The sequence below is a fragment of the Sceloporus occidentalis genome, unplaced genomic scaffold (assembly GCF_023333645.1).
Source record: "Sceloporus occidentalis isolate IW3139 unplaced genomic scaffold, rSceOcc1.0.p SCAF_3, whole genome shotgun sequence".
Classification (NCBI taxonomy): Eukaryota; Metazoa; Chordata; class Lepidosauria; order Squamata; family Phrynosomatidae; genus Sceloporus; species Sceloporus occidentalis.
Genome location: NW_028316983.1, coordinates 31,260,183 through 31,276,151, shown reverse-complemented (window position 1 = coordinate 31,276,151; position 15,969 = coordinate 31,260,183). Strand labels below are relative to the sequence as shown.

The 15,969-nt window shown below is 39.4% G+C and overlaps 1 protein-coding gene across 3 annotated transcripts in view; it reads left to right on the top strand.

Moving 5' to 3' along the window:
• LOC149315734 (dolichyl-diphosphooligosaccharide--protein glycosyltransferase subunit 2-like) overlaps positions 1 to 15,969 on the top strand; it is a 45,492-nt gene that overhangs the window by 1,384 nt on the left and 28,139 nt on the right. For all 3 annotated transcript variants that reach the window (XR_016280393.1, XM_089513968.1, XM_089513969.1), the window contains exons 2-6: positions 683 to 876; positions 7,689 to 7,784; positions 8,776 to 8,951; positions 10,417 to 10,492; positions 15,763 to 15,897. Coding sequence is in view for 2 of the 3 variants with exons in the window: in XM_089513968.1 (XP_089370094.1) it covers positions 683 to 876; positions 7,689 to 7,784; positions 8,776 to 8,951; positions 10,417 to 10,492; positions 15,763 to 15,897 (677 nt within the window). In the remaining variant the exon portion in view is untranslated. The remainder of the gene's footprint in view (positions 1 to 682; positions 877 to 7,688; positions 7,785 to 8,775; positions 8,952 to 10,416; positions 10,493 to 15,762; positions 15,898 to 15,969) is intronic.

Below are 15,969 nucleotides of genomic sequence, written 5' to 3'. Positions count from 1 at the left end.
CACAACCACTAAACGTACTTACCGTATATACTCAACTATAAGTCGACCTCATGTGCTTTGTAACTCCCATTCGTAATAAAAAATAAAATTTTAATCAGCAAGTTCAGTGTTTACCTTCAGTATACTGTATAAGACATGATAATATTCGGCCAAAACAAGTTGTACACCGTACCTTTTATGTTTCTAAAGTAACAAAGTAACTTTCAGTCTGTAGAACATTGCATTTTTTTCAATTTTTCTGAAAATGTTCAGACTTTTTCTAGGAAAAAATGGGGAAATGTTTTTTCCCTTTAAATATCCTGTGTTTCCATGCTGGCAGTTTTCTGTAACAAAAAAGCAGACTGTTCGTGCCAAGGAATTATAAGAAAATAAAAAAGTGACATCAAATTAAAGCTGGCATTTAGTGAATGTATTTGGAAATATGTTGTGTTAATGTTGGAAACATAAGATCCATGAAGATAAAAACGAATGTTAGAAATAAGCTGATATCATGATATGAATATGAAATTGGGTTTTTTAGATGTGTGACTTACCAGCCCTATTCTAGTCCTCTCTGTTCAAAGTGCAGTGATTGCTAGCTATTTAGCTCTCTTAATAATTTCTTTGTATATAATCAGGTAATTCTGCTAAAAATTCTCCACAGAGACATTCACATTTGTGTTTTTTTCTTTTTAATTTCCAGGGTATCTCACATTTCTCATCTCAATCCTAATATCTGTGTCAAATTTACAAGCTTTGACTCCTAGTCACTTTCTCACAAAACATGATGTTCAAAGGTTACGAGCTTCATTGGAGCGTCCATTCACCGATTTGGAAGGAAGTTATTACTCTATTGTGGGACTGAACAAACTAGGAGGAAATGTGGCTGATGAAAAGGTGAGGATGCAAGTTGAGAAAGTCAAGTGGTTAAAAGAGCTACAGATATCTGCTCATCGCTTAGAAGGAGCTTGCTCTTTGTCTTGGATAGGTAACAGCTTGCTTGGGGGCAAGCAGTTCCACTTACCGAATAATCCCAGACTACCTATGTTCTTGTAGATTTGGTGAACCACGGTGCTCTGGCAACTTGCCATGCTTATTCAATGAAAAACTCAGAAATGAAGCATACAGTCAGGGTTCGTCTTGTAATTTTCTTCTCTCTTTGGATGACAGCAAAAGAAATGAGACTGGAAGACACCATGTGAGAATTATTTTATTTTAATGCCAGCAGCTAACATAGGGGCAAAACAGACCATCACAAAGGGGTGGCTTCAATCCAGCTTTTCCATGCCACCACGGCTTAAAGGTGCATTCCAGAGAGCTTGGAAGCCGGCCCATGTGTAGACATCCGGTCTACGTGAAGCTGGCTTCCGGGTGTCTTGAGGGTGCGCATCATGTGTACACCATGTTTCCAAGCCAGCTGGAAGCCAGCTTTTCATGCTGGTCTGTTCTAGCTCATAGTGTTGTGCTGATAGCTGCTGACTTTGGCTTGCAGCCAGCCTTTAAAAGGAAAAGGCAGAATACATAAATGATACTTTCAATCCAAAGGTGCCCATTCACTATCAGGAAGCATCTTTGTAGCAGAAGAGCACTGCATGACAAAAGTGACCTAAATTCATCATCAACAATAAACACATCAAGGAAACCTTTGCTCACAACTTTATACCCTCTTTCTCAAGACCTTTAAATTGTGATTAGGTTACAGGATATCTATCTGTTTTCCCACAGAATGTTGTGCTGCTGCATTACAAAGGCTTTTGCTAGCTTGCCCAAGAATTCTTGGAAGAGCTCAAATACAGTTTCTCCTGCTTTTTTGTGGTTTGGTTTGGTTTATCTGGGCACTGGTTCTAAATACTTGTGAAACCAAGAGTTCTTAGGGGAGGATGGAGGAGGTTACCAATGATCAGAACAGCTGGTGAGGAGAAATTCAGAATCAAAATTCCTTCCTATATGACAACTGATTATACAAATAGTCCAAGGTATGGTACGATGCATTACAAAGTGGTATTACATAGGGCATTTTGAAAAGGATTTTGTAACTGTACAGTGAGAGAATGTGATTTATTTTATAAATCTGAGTAATATGTTGTGAATATAGCCAAACATTCCCTAAAGTATTGAACTTTTTGTGTCTGGTTTGTATTTTAATATTGTAGCTCATTGCTAGACATTTTTCCCTATTGTTATTGTTCATGGGAGTAGCATCAGCACATAAAGTGCATTACTTTTTCCCCTTTTCTAATCCCGTGTACCATATCTCTGTATGAAAGTTTTTCCAACTCCAACTACTATGAATCAATCTTATGTTCACTGATAACATCTCGGTGTCATATGCCCCACTGTTATAAACTGTTAACACAAGAGTGGGATAGAGAAACATCAGGAGATCCAATTTTAGGGGAAAGGTGGATATAAATAAAGAGATGATCCAATTTTAGGGGAAAGGCGGATATAAATAAAGAGATGGATAGCAATTGCTCTTATGCTTCCTGGCTTTTTCATATAACTCTTGTGAGGTGAGAGGGTGGTGGAGCTGGAAATAACTTGCTTCTATCTTGCACATGTGTCCTGATACAGAGTGCTGTAGTGAATGAAGTGTTAGAGACACAGGTACAGATCCCTGGCTTGCTGCAAAGTTCTGTGAGTGTCTTTAGGCCAATTGTTCTCAGTTTCATCTACCTCTGTTGTTGTTTTGAGAATAAAATGGTGGAAAGAATCATGTGTACTATTTCAAGTTGCTTGGAGGAAGGGTAGAGGTGGGTCTGAGGAGTTGCATTCTGAACTAGTGATATAAATGGAGACGGATGTAAATAGAGACAGACAGTTCCTTAGGGAATCACTGCACTCCAGCAGCTGACGCAGCCACAACATTAGCAGTTTTACTTAACCCACCAGCAGTTTTAAAGAGGCTTATCAAAACACTGAGTTGGAAGAGACCACCAGGGCCACCCAGGCCAACCCCCTGCCATGCAAGAAAATACAGTCAGAGTATAAAACATCAGAGGTTTCTAGGCTAGAGGAATGTGCAAATGTGTTCCAGAGGGGCCAGAAGAAGTAGCAACTGCTGATCCAAAGATTGCTTAGGTGACTTAGAAAATGTAACAAGTGTGTTAGACAGACTGATAGTGTGTTTAAATGTTGTTTAATTTGAAGCTGTTGTTACATGTTTTTATGTGTTTCTAGGTGGTTTTTTTATAATAAATTGGGGCAAAACAACAACCAAAGATTGCTTAGGTGATGTGTGCTGGCTTGTAATTAGACTATAGTTCCACTTCAGAGGTGCCTACAGACAGGGAGCAAGTGGTAAGAACTGTGTTCTTATGCTGTGCCTTCTCCACCAGTCTTCTCAGGTAGAGAAAGCATATTGGGGAGGGGGGGGGACACATCTCCTGTATAATAACCAACTGCACTAAAAAAGAAAAAAGTCCTTTCAGTAAACTTATACTGCTTTCTTTCTTTCTGCTCAGTCCATTATAGATGCCACAGGTTTCTTCATCTTTTTTTACCTCAGCATGCTTAGCAGCGTTACCTCTTTTTGGCACTGTTATACTTGCCCACTTGCCCATGTAGGTAATGACTCCTACACCTAAGTAGTCAGAGGATCCCCTTACAGCAGCCACACTAAAACTCCCAAGGTTTGACTTTCTTCCTCTTTGCCTCTGGCAGTGCCAAGACTGCAGTTGATTTCTCCTCCTCCTGATTTGCTCAACCTAGACAGATAGAAGAATGCCAGAGTTCAGTCAGCTTTTCTTATGCCAAGCCTCCAACTCACCTCAGTGTCTTGCCTGTCCTGCCTGGCTCACAGATGCTTTGGGAAAGCTGTGTATTGTGAATGTGACTTTCATTTATTTCAAGAGAAATGTTGTAGTTTTTTAATATTGTAAATAGTAAATAAATGTAAACTGAGACTCACTTCTAAAATAAAAATGTTATCTTTTTGATTAAATCACAAACCACGGACAGGTTCCAGGGAATTGACTGCAAACAGGCAGACATTTTCTCATTGTTACAGTGCTATAGGACAAAGAAAGACATCCTGTACCACAAGGTTGGGAATTGTGTTCTTCTCCCCGCCCCGATATTATTGAACTGCTACTCTTAGCATTCTTCACTGTTAGCTATGCTGGCTGTGGCTGCTGGGAATTGCAGTTCAACAGTGTGTTAAGGCCTGCACAATTTGCATCTCTGCTATACTTATTGGACCATTCGTTCATCTAGATCTACGGTTAACTTCTGCAAGTTTAACATCCACAGCTTCAGTTATTTGCAAGTTTGCAATGACAAGGCAAGCCAGCAAGGGTGGAAAGCCATTCAGCTCAAGCACAGAGCGCGAGTGGGCAGGTGGGTGGCTGAATGCAGGTTTCAGGAGATGCCCCTGAGGGTCTTCCATCACCATCCCTGCTGCCACTGTTCACTCATTCCAAAGTCAAAGTACATTCACACAACAGCCTCAAGCTTCAGGAGCAGCAGAATGGCATTGTCGTGGTGTCAGTGTGAATCTTTCTGTCTTTTGAATGAACAGACAGCAGTGCTGCCACCTCCACCCCCCTCCTGAAGCTTGAGACTTGTTGTGTGCAGGAGCATAGCCAAACAGCAGCCTCATGTTTGGGATTTGTGGGTGGCAGTGACACTTCTGCTTGTTCATTCCAAAAGCAGAGTACATTCACACTGATGATGCTATCCCTAAAACTTGAGGCTGTTGTGTGAATTCATGCTCTGCGTTTGGAACAAACTAGCAAAAGCACCACCACTCCCTCCTGATGCTTGAGGATGTGTGAATGTGCTCCTGCACACAACAGCCTCAAGCTTTGAGGTGAGTATGGTGGTGGCAAGGTCTGGGTTCGAGATGCACATTCTTCATGCTCCCCTGTTTCTAGGGAGCTTGCCAGCTGCCCACTTCGCAAACTTGAAGAATATGCATCTGGTAGCCAGGCCTTGCTGCCATCTCTACTGCTGCTCTGGGATCACTTCTCACCTGATTAGGCAAGATCCCAGTCTTATTTTCAGTCTGCGGGTGGCGCGTATATACTGACTGAATGAGAGATAGTGCAAAGGTTGTGCACCCCTAACCCCTACTAATATGGAGGGCCAATTTTATATTGCCTATGCTGTCTGTGGCTGTGGTGTTTTTCACTAGTCTTGTCTGGAGATGCCAGGAATTAAATTAGGAAGTTTCAACATGCAAAGTATGTGCTATGTTTTTTGTGTTTTTTCTGGGCAATGTGGCCATATTCTGGAAGAGTTTAATCCTGATGTTTCACCAGCATCTGTGGCTGGTATCTTCAGAGAATGCTGGCATGGTAGTAAGTGGGGTACCCCACTCTCTTCCATGCCAGCATTTTCTGAAGATACCAGCCACAGCTGTTGGTGAAACATCAGGAATAAACTCTTCCAGAACATGGCTACATAGCCCAACAAACCCACAAAAAACTATGGACGCTAGATGTGAAAGCCTTCGACTTCACATATGTGCTGTGTCACTGAGCTAGATGCCTTTACTGCTCTTCTGCCTGTTATTCTTCAAAATACTTGTAAAATTCAGTCACTACTTATATTTTCTGCTAGTTCAAATAAAAGTGAATTTGATCTTAATTTGATCCAAAACATACTGCAGAAATAATCCAGTCTGACACCACTTTAACTGCCTTGGCTCAGTACAGTGGTACCTCGGGATACGAAATACCCAGGTTACGAAATTTTCGGGATACGAAAAAATCCCATTGGAAAACATTGTTCCGGGTTACGAAAGTTTTTTCGGGTTATGAAAAAACTTTTGGTGCTTTTCGGCGCGATTTCACACGGAATCGCGGCTTTTCCCCATTAGCGCCTATGGGAATTGGGCTTGCGAAAGCCTTTCGGGTTACGAAATTGACAGCGGAACGAATTAATTTCGTAACCCGGGGCACCACTGTACTAGGAAATTCTGTAAACTGTAGTTTTGTGAGACTTCTGTGTCAGAGAGCACTACAGTTCCCAGGATTTCCTAGCACTGAGCCACGGCAGTTAAAGTGGTCTCAAACTGGATTATTTCTGCAGTTTGTTTTGGACCTTTGTAAGGACTGAATTGTTCAGGTATAATTATTACGCGATGTTGTAATAGAATTCTTCCATTAGGTGGAGCCAAAATGCAACCTGTCACCTGTTTTACTAAGTTGCCATTCTCTAGCTAATGAAATCAGAGTAGCCAAATGGACTATTAGGCAATTTAATTATGCACGTCAAACACAGCAATTCAATATTTTGTGCCTTGTAGCAAGTACCATAGAAACTTGAAGGTACCTTCTCCATTTCTGCTGTAAGTGTACACAAGATAAGTGCTATACTGATGTATGTGTGGAAGCATACCTGTGGAAATACTTGCTATTTATTTTATTCTTCATTCTTTTGTTGTCTGTCTATCCTTCCCCTCTTCTAGTAAGCTTAAGACATTTTATTTTATTGTAATAAAGGCCCGTGATGCTGATTGAGAGAGTTTGATCTCATCTCCCATTAAGTTTCATGGCTCAGTGAGGATTAGAAGCTAGATGTCCTAAGGTCCACATCCATTATTCTTACCACTATACCATACTGGCCATTATTGTATTTATATTTTTAACAGAAGCATAGAACATTTAGCTAACTGGCATGTGTTATATCTGTTAATTCATGTTAATCTCCATTTTAGTCTTCTTATACATCTATTTAGCAGTTGTTTCCATAACATACATTTACATTGTGTAAAATTTTATTCTCCATTATACCATTTTTGTAGATTTACTGCTACACACACACAGACAGGCACGCAGACAGACAGACACACAGATAATTCCTTCATAAAGAGTATGCAGTATTGACTGAGGAGTGATTCCCCCTTCTTATCAGTATAGATTGTACTCCATATCTTGGAGTGAACCCCATTGAATTCAGTGGGGCTAGCTGCTGTATGGACAAGTCTAGAATTGTGTTAATTTTTTTATGGTTTCTTATGACTTCTGTTTAGAATCATAGACTCTTAGAGCTGGAAAAGACCACAACCCCCTGCCAAGCAGGAATTCTCAATGAAAGCATGTCTGACAGATGGCCATCCAGCTTCTGTGTAAAAAGCCTCCAAAGAAGGAGATTCCACCACACTCCGAGGGAGTGTGTTCCAAGTTCAAGCAGCTCTTACTATCATGAAGTTCCTCCTAATGTTGAGGTGGAATCTCTTCCTGTAGCTTGCGTCCATTGTTCCGGGTCCTATTGTCTGGAGCAGCAGAAAACAAGCTTGCTCCACCCTCAATATGACATCCCTTCAAATGTTTAAACAAAGCTGTCATATCACCTCTTAATCTTCTCATCTCCAAGCTAAACATACCTAACTCCCTAAGTCTTTCCTCATAGGCCATGATTTCCAGACTCTTCACCATTTTGGTTGCCCTCTGAATTGTGATGCCCAGAACTGGACCCAGTATTCCAAATGACGCCTGACCAATACCTTTATCAATATTTTTGTTTACTGATGGATTTTTGTTTATATTTGTTAAATGGCCAGCACAGCTACTCCTGCATGTTTTTTGGAGAATCCTATGTAATTCTCTTACCATTTTTCTAATTCTCACTCATACGTGTAATTGTTTTTCTCAGGTAACTTAATGTATAATAATTCATCATTTTATGAATAGAGAAGATTGCACATGTTTGTCAAGTAAAAAATCAGAAAGTTTAATTTCTTTAATTTTATTTGTTTTGTTCAGGCTGCCTGTAACTTCATCAAATCTAAGATGGACCCAAATAGCATTGATTCCCTCTTCTATGCTGCACAGGCCAGCCAAGCATTGTCTGGATGTGAGGTGAGTTGAGTTCTTGCAGAAGTAATCATAATATCACATAGATCTCTGTTCTGGCATTTGGGATGCACAGTTAATATCCTTCATTGAACAAGTAAGGGCACTTATTCTGAGATAAAAATAAATCGTATCAGTTTCTTTTAAGTTTAATTTAAAATTAAAATGTGTGCCACATGATGTCAGGATTTGAGTATAAAGTTTGGATTTCAGTTTCAAGTTTAACAGTTTTATTGTATGTGGTGGGGAGGTGGTGGTGCCTGAGGCCCTTTGGTGGATATGGGGTCTCTTCTCCCAAGAATATTTCAGTGAAAACTAAATATACATAGTAGCCATGGAATACTGACTACATTGTGGACAAGAAAATCATAGGGGATCAGGGGATGTAATGAAGCATCCTAGAAGAGATGTCTGTGTGGTGTATGCTTTTGTTGTTCTTTTTGTTTGCTAAGCCCATCCGTGGTTTCCAGTGCATCCTGAGAGTTGGAAGCTTATATACCAGAGAACATATATTTTTCTATTCACTTGTACTTTGCATCTTTGCCTTGCTCCCCAGTGAGTTCCACTGTTGACTTGTAAATTAGGGTGGAGACTGTTACTGAAGGAAAATTTGTGTTATGAGATGGAATTCCTATGCATGTTTCTCTACTTGTAATCATACATTGTGACTACAGGAAGATGATAGCAATAGTAGCTCATTCAAAGATCCTATGTACATTCTCTGCTATCTCCACTCAAAGAAATCTAGCAGCCTGTGATGGGAATGACCTGTGCCTGAGATCCTGGAGAGGGACACTATTAATTACTGAGTGGACAATACATGGCTAAATGGAGAAATAAGCCAACGTTCTGTTATTGGATATGTTTATAGGCCTTCCTGCATCCTTCAGATAGCATTTCTTCGATTAAAAAGTGTATTTCTGATGAAGGTTCATGAAAAGCATAACACTAGAAAATATTTGATGCGTTTATTTCTCCTTCAATTTTTTTTTCTCAGCTTGCCATTTCAAATGAGACTAGAGAACTACTACTTGCTGCTGTCAGTGAAGATTCTTCAGTAAGCCAGATCTACCATGCTGTTGGAGCCTTGAGTGGCTTTGGACTGCCACTTGCTTCCCAAGAAGCCCTGACTGCCCTCACTTCGCGCCTTAGCAAGGAAGAGAATGTCTTGGCGTGAGTGTTGTTGTTGTTGTTGTTTTAAAAAAAATCTAATAGTGCATTCCTGTGTATGTTTACTCAGAAGTAAATAAGAAGTGACTTCAGTAGTGCTTGCTCCCAGTTAAGCATGGATAGGATGGGAGCCTAATTTGGTTGGCCAAGGATTATTTCTGCCATTGCACTTGCTTATTATTCAGTTGTAAAGATAATGTCTGTGTTTAAAAGTATAATTTCATGGGTTAGTTTGACTCTTTGGATGGATTTTTCAGGATTTTTTGTGGTGAGGAGAACATCCCAACTTCCTTTAGTTACTAGAAATATGTCTATTGGATTCAAACTACAAAGTGGTTTTCATGGGAGTTAAAGCAAGAAAATATTTCCAGACCTGGTAGATTATTTCACATGTATAGCCTTCCAGCCATGCATAAAGATGATAATGTGGGACATTCCCATTGTAAGGACTCTGCCTTAGTTACCACAATACTGGACACTCTTGGCAAATGGTCATAGCTACTGAGAAACACTTGGGTCTTCTCCATGCTTACATTGTATATCATAAAATATTGCTTCCTCTAATGAGGTGCACTATCCTGGTAATATCAGACTTTTGTTTTCTTTTAAAAGACCAAGCCAAGTGTCAGTTGTCCAATGAACATATTTCTGCACTTGGCATGTCCCTTTACAGCTGTATTCCTCTCTACTCTATCCTGGTGTTATCTGAATTCTCTTCCTACTTTGCCATCATTTTCTGTAGTTTTGTATTGCACTGTTTTACCATTAAAATAAACTGTGGTAAGCTAGCGGGAGAGATTTTACCATCGCTACTCATAATTGCATAATTTGTTCCATATGCAGTTAGTGGACATAAGTACTAGATGTACTGCTGCTTGAAGTATTATTAGCTGACAGTATGTAAGGGCTCTCCCAACCTTACAAATTTGATTTTATTGGAAGTGGAAATGTTAGCTTGCGGCTTAGGGCAGATCTGGCCTTAGTGACCACTCTTGAAGTATTGAATTTAAACATTTTTGGGTTGATCTTTTATTTTATGGAAATAATGACAACCTTATTTTGACCTAGTGAGATATATTTTTAATTTTTGTTCTATTTTGTGCATCCCTTCTGCTGTGAAAGTTATTAGTGCCTTCTGTTTTGCATGAAGCATTTTTACACCTCTGATGCTTTTAACTGGTAGAATGACATCAGGCTGCTTGTAATTGGTAGAATGACATACTACATAGTGGTAGAATTCAGCAACATAGCTATGTTATTCTGGAATATCAGTATGCAAAGTGATCTTGTAGCACCTTTGAGAATAACTATAGAAGAAGTCTACAAAGCTTATGCTGCAGCTTCTACACAGTCAGTTTAAAAAGTGCTACAAGACCCTTTTGCATACTGTATAGTGTTAATGTGTGTATTTGTGTGTGTGTGAGAAAGATTGTATCTCCTTCTCAAATTCTGGTTTTTATTGTTTCAGAACAATCCAAGCTTTGCAGACAGCATCCTACCTATCCCAGCAGGCAGACTTAAGAAGCATTGTGGAAGAGATAGAGGTATTTAAGTCATTTGCTTACTTGTTTATAATATTCCTTTCAACCTAAAACACCCCAATGTGCAAAATATAAAATTAGTTAAGAACCATCCTGTTAAAACATTTCAGTATATTTCAAATGCCAACAAAGTTTTTAAAAGCAGTAAGAAATGGTTTAAGAAATGGTCAAGTCCACTTCAACTTATGGTGAAACTATAAATCAGAGACCTCCAAGTCTCCATATCATTAACAGTCCTGCTCAAGCTGTAGCAACCTCGGTTGACTCCTCCACCCCCCCTCCCATTTACTCCAGCCCCAAATACTTGAAGGAAATAAGAGTTTACATTCTGAAGTAAAAATAACATAGCCCCCCAGAGTAAATTACTGAAATGCACAGAAAAGGGGGCTAATATAGAAATGTCAGTTTTCCTGAGAACTGAGTTTGCACAGTTGATGGAATTTAGAGCTAAGTTTCATTGTGTTTATCTGTATTTTAGTCACATTTTCGTTTCTCCTTTTCTTCTTTTTTTACAAAGTGCTAAGAGCAGCTATATTGCCCTCTAAAACCTGTGAATTTAAGTTAGCAGAGAGAATGTCTCACTCAAATTTACACAGCATACTTTGCGACTGAACAAAAATTTGGATCTTGATCTCTCCGTTCTGAAACCTGTCGTGTAATCACTTGTATCACATTGGCCCTAGGTGATCTGACCTCACAAGGACCATGTAACAAACATAATTGCTCAGGCCATTGTTGAACACATTCAGGTAAATTTTCAAGCCATATTGCCAATTGCTGTACAAGTGGCAGAAAGAATTCAATTACAAAAGCTAATGCAAGTGGTCAAAATAGTTTCATCACATAATTTGGATAAAACTGTGTAACACCTATACGGATACTTCAGGGATCGGCAAGTATCCAAGAAACAGGCTCACCATACCTCCAGCCCTATTTTTTAATTTTTAAAATTTTAACTCAGAATGCCCCCACATATCCTCAAATGCCTTTGAGGGGATGCATGCAGCCTGTGCTGTGTTTTCCCAAACCCTGCATTCAGTTTTATTGTATTGGCTGTGGACAAATATATGTAAGCAGCTGAAAATCCAAAACAACCTCATATTAAATATTTAATGATACTTCTTAAATGAAACATCCAGCCTATTATTCCATTCGGAAATGTTCCAGGATAAGCATTTAAGAAACTCTCCACTGTTATTCTCTAGTCCTAAAACTTCCGAAAATCTTATGCCATTAGTCTCGACTCAGGCAGCATCCAGATATTGTACAAAATGGGGTAATGTTAATCTGGCAGCTTTGGACACTTTACTGAAATCTAAACAAATTTTAGAACTGAAAGACAAATTAGTACAATCAAGTGTGACTGAAGAGACAATTGATTGTTATTCTCAGAAAATATTGGCATTTCAACCTCTTTTATTCTGTGAAGCAGAACAGAACAAGTAAGGGGCTCTACAGACTGGCACTTTGTGTCAGCCGGTAGGCAGAGCCATGGCGCAGCATCCACACACTGGACATTGTGACTCTGTCCCATCACGTCATGACACCGCACACCATTCTAGATGGCGTGCGGCATCATGGCACAGCACTGGCACTGCATCTAGATGATGGAGTGCCAAAAGGGCATCAAGAAGTCGCATCACCCTTTAGAGGGCACAAAAAGGAGCCAGTTTTTCAAGCTCCTTTTTGTGCTCCCTAGAGGCCGGATCAGTGCCGCACCATACGCTTGCTGCGGCACCAATCCAGGCATTAAAGGTGTGGCTCAATGCCGCTCATCTGCCCAGGCCCTATTTCTCCAAATCTAATCATTCTAATTTATGTTTTGATAGTGAATGCAGACAAACCAAAAAGGAGTTTAAAAAACAGTGTAAGTTCCTTAGGGATTTAAATGTCCTGCTTCCAGTTTTTGGGTGTTTTTTTTAATTGCTTAAATTCCATAAGACACTGATTCAAAAGAAGAAATACCCCTATATTTTTAAACAGTGGACTGAGTTGGAACTGACTTTGTCACATAACAATAGATTAAATTTTGGCATATTATCTTATCTATATGATCTTCAGGGGATCTGTACATAAACAATGCAATTTCCATACATTAGTGGGAGAAGCACTTTTGCTCTATTTTCTTTGATGGAACATTGAGATCTGTACCAACAATAGAAGAAGACTTGATTTTACCAGATGGCATGTTTTCTGCAGTGATTTAAAAAAACTTAAAATGGGAAAGGTGGTGGGTATCAATGGGATCCTGTCTGACCTTTGAATAGAGCAAGCTGATTGGTGGATTCCAGCATTAGCCACTCTGTTCACACATAATAATAGAACTGGAAATTTCCCCCTTGATTGGTCAGTGGCAATTGTGGTTCCTATGCATAAGAAAGCCTCTAGATCTGATCCTAAAAATTATGGACCAATAAGTCTTATGGTTGTGGTGAGCAAGCTATATGCAAAACATCTTTTGAATAATTTGAAACCTGGGTGAGCTTACCTTTTGATTGAGGAAGCCAGGCAGGCTTCTGTCATGGCAAATAATCAATTGACCAATGTTTTATTTTAAGCCACCTCTCAATGAAATATACTTCTCAGCCTTTTCATTCTCTCTTTGTGGCCTTTGTTGATCTGAGGACAGTTTTTGAGTCTCTATCACAACCCAGGTTTGTGGCACAAACTAGCCCTCCTGAACATTGATTACAGGATATTAAAGAGAATACAATCACATTGCACTGTTGACTCATGTTCAACTTGTCTACTTGGACTCCTAGATACCTTTCACGCTGAATGAAACTACGTGTGAAAGGGATCTAGGAGTCCAAGTAGACCACAAGTTGAACATGAGTCAACAGTGCGATGCGGCAGCTAAAAAGGCCAATGTAATTTTAGGTTGCATCAATAAAAGTATAGTGTGTAGATCAAGTGAAATAATAGTGCCAATCTATTCTGCTTTGGTCAGGCCCCACGTAGAATGCTGTGTCCAGTTCTGGGCACACAATTCAGAAAGGATGTTGAGAAACTGGAGTGTGTTCAAAGGAGGGCGACTAAAAGGGTGAAGGGCCTAAAAACCATGCCCTATGAGGAACGACTTAGGGAGCTGGGCATGTTTAGCCTGAGAAGAGAAGGTTAAGAGGTGATATGATGGCCCTGTTTAAATATTTGAAGGGATGTCATTGTTATGCCCAAAATGTCATTGTTATACCCAAATCATGTTGAGGAGGAAGCAAGAGAACAGGACCCAGAAGAACTGATGCAAGCTCCAGGAAAAGAGATTCCACCTCAACATGGGAAGACCTCCTGACAGTAAGGGCTGTTTGACAGTGGAACACACCCCCTCGGAGTGTAATGGGGTCTCCTTCCCTGGAGGTCTTTAAACAGAGTCTTGATGGCCATCTGTTGGGTATGCTCTGATTGTGATTTCCTGCATGGCAGGGGGTTGGACTAGATGGCCCTTGTGGTCTCTTCCAACTCTACAATTCTGTGATTCTACAAAGGTTGTATAATAATTCTATTTTACATATTAGAGCAACAATCAAGGTCTGTCTCTCAGAATCATTCTTGTTAATAAGGATGTCGGCCAAGATTGCCTGCTAACTTCTCTTCTATTTAATTTATATATTAATGACATAAATTGAACTATAACAGGTTCATAGTTTTTCTCCCTTCATCTAGAAGAGAAAGATATCAGCATCTTTTTAGCATGCTGTACTTTTTTTTTTACATGCAAGTGGGCCTCCACAGACTCCTGAGAGCCTTTGGAGAATACTGTACAAAAGAATTCTTAGATGGCAATTATTCAAAAACTAAAATTAATGGTGTTTGGAAAGGTCAAGCGACAATACAAATGGCAACTTAACAATCAACAACTGGAGCAAGTTAGCTGCTATAAATACTTGGGGGTAACATTTAAAAACTCCAGCTGTTGGTCTTGCGTATTTGGATGCTAGTGCAACATTAGCCAATACAACAGCTAACATTTTTCAGTTTGCAGCAGCTTCTGGAGATATGTTTGTGATGCCCCTTCTATATCATTTATGACATTCTTTCTAATGATTTATTTATGGGATTTATATCCCATTTTTCTTCCAAAATGAGATTCAAGGCAGCTTTACAAGAGTAAACGACTACCCCAGCTGCTGTAAGGAGCTGCAGTGTGGGTTCACTCTTATATGACAGTGTTGGGCTCAGTACAAATTTTTAACAAGAGCTCTGGGTGTCTCTAAATCATCCCCCAAAGCACTTGTATGGACAGAGTCTGAATGCTGCTCGGTTAAAATCCTGACCCCAAAATTAGCCATATTCTATTGGCTCTAGATTATTTTCTAGATGGTCTCCACTTTAGTTTTAATGGCCTATGAGGAAATGGGCCCAGAATCATGGGCTCCAAAAACCTGTCATCTTTTATCTAATCTGGGTTTTTCATTGAGCTATTTGGCCAACTCGAAATTTTAGGTCATTTAGCTGATATTGATCTTCAGGAAAATGCTGCACTAGTATGTAACTACTGCTCTGTTATATAAGACCGTCACTATTTATCCTGGAAAATTGCTTCCTTATCTAGCCTTCACTTGTCCACATGATCTCAAGACCCTTCTTATTAGCTGTGGACTGAATATCCTGTCCCTAATGAAAGTAAAAAGATAATATGAAGGCATACCCACTATAGATAGATGGTGTCCTCATGATTGTAGAAAGATGGAATACTTATATTATTTCCTTCTGGAATGTCCTTTATATTTAGAGCTGAGAACTCAATAACTTGATCCCCTTACTACCCATATTAGAGATGTTATCCCTCCCCAAAATTGATGTTTTTGCTAGCAGGATCTAACCACTGTCTTTTCAAACAGCTAAGTATGATAAGCTAGCCTTGATGAAGAGAGAGAATTTTAATCTAACTGGTGATAAAATATGTTAGACCTGTTGTGTATATGACAGACCTATTTTGCATGTTTATATCAACAACATGATTACTCTATTATATTTGTGTATGAGTTTATGGTGTTTGTTTTTCTTATTTATGCAAAAAAGTCTGGTTAATGCAGAATAAACTTCTTCTTGTAAGATATTGAATGATATTTAAATAGTAACTTCTTCTCCCCCCCCAAAAAAAACCCCCACAAATATTAAAAGCTTCCAGTCAATCGTAGGCTGTTCTGATAAATAATATTTCTGCCTCTGAATTAAAGATTGTGATCTAACTAATGCTAACATCAGGTTCTTAATGAAGCCATGCTACCAAATAGAATGCTGCAAAGTTCTTTGTATTAATCTTGGTATAGGATCTTGTTGCCCGACTGGATGATCTAGGAGGAGTGTATCTACAGTTTGAGGAAGGGCTTGAAACAACTGCATTGTTTGTGGCTGCTACTTACAGACTCTCTGACCATGTAGGGACAGAACCAGCAATGAAAGAGGTGGGTACCATTTGGTTTATTTGTTTGACACAGAATTACTATAGTGGTTTGGGGTAAGACAAGTATTAAGGA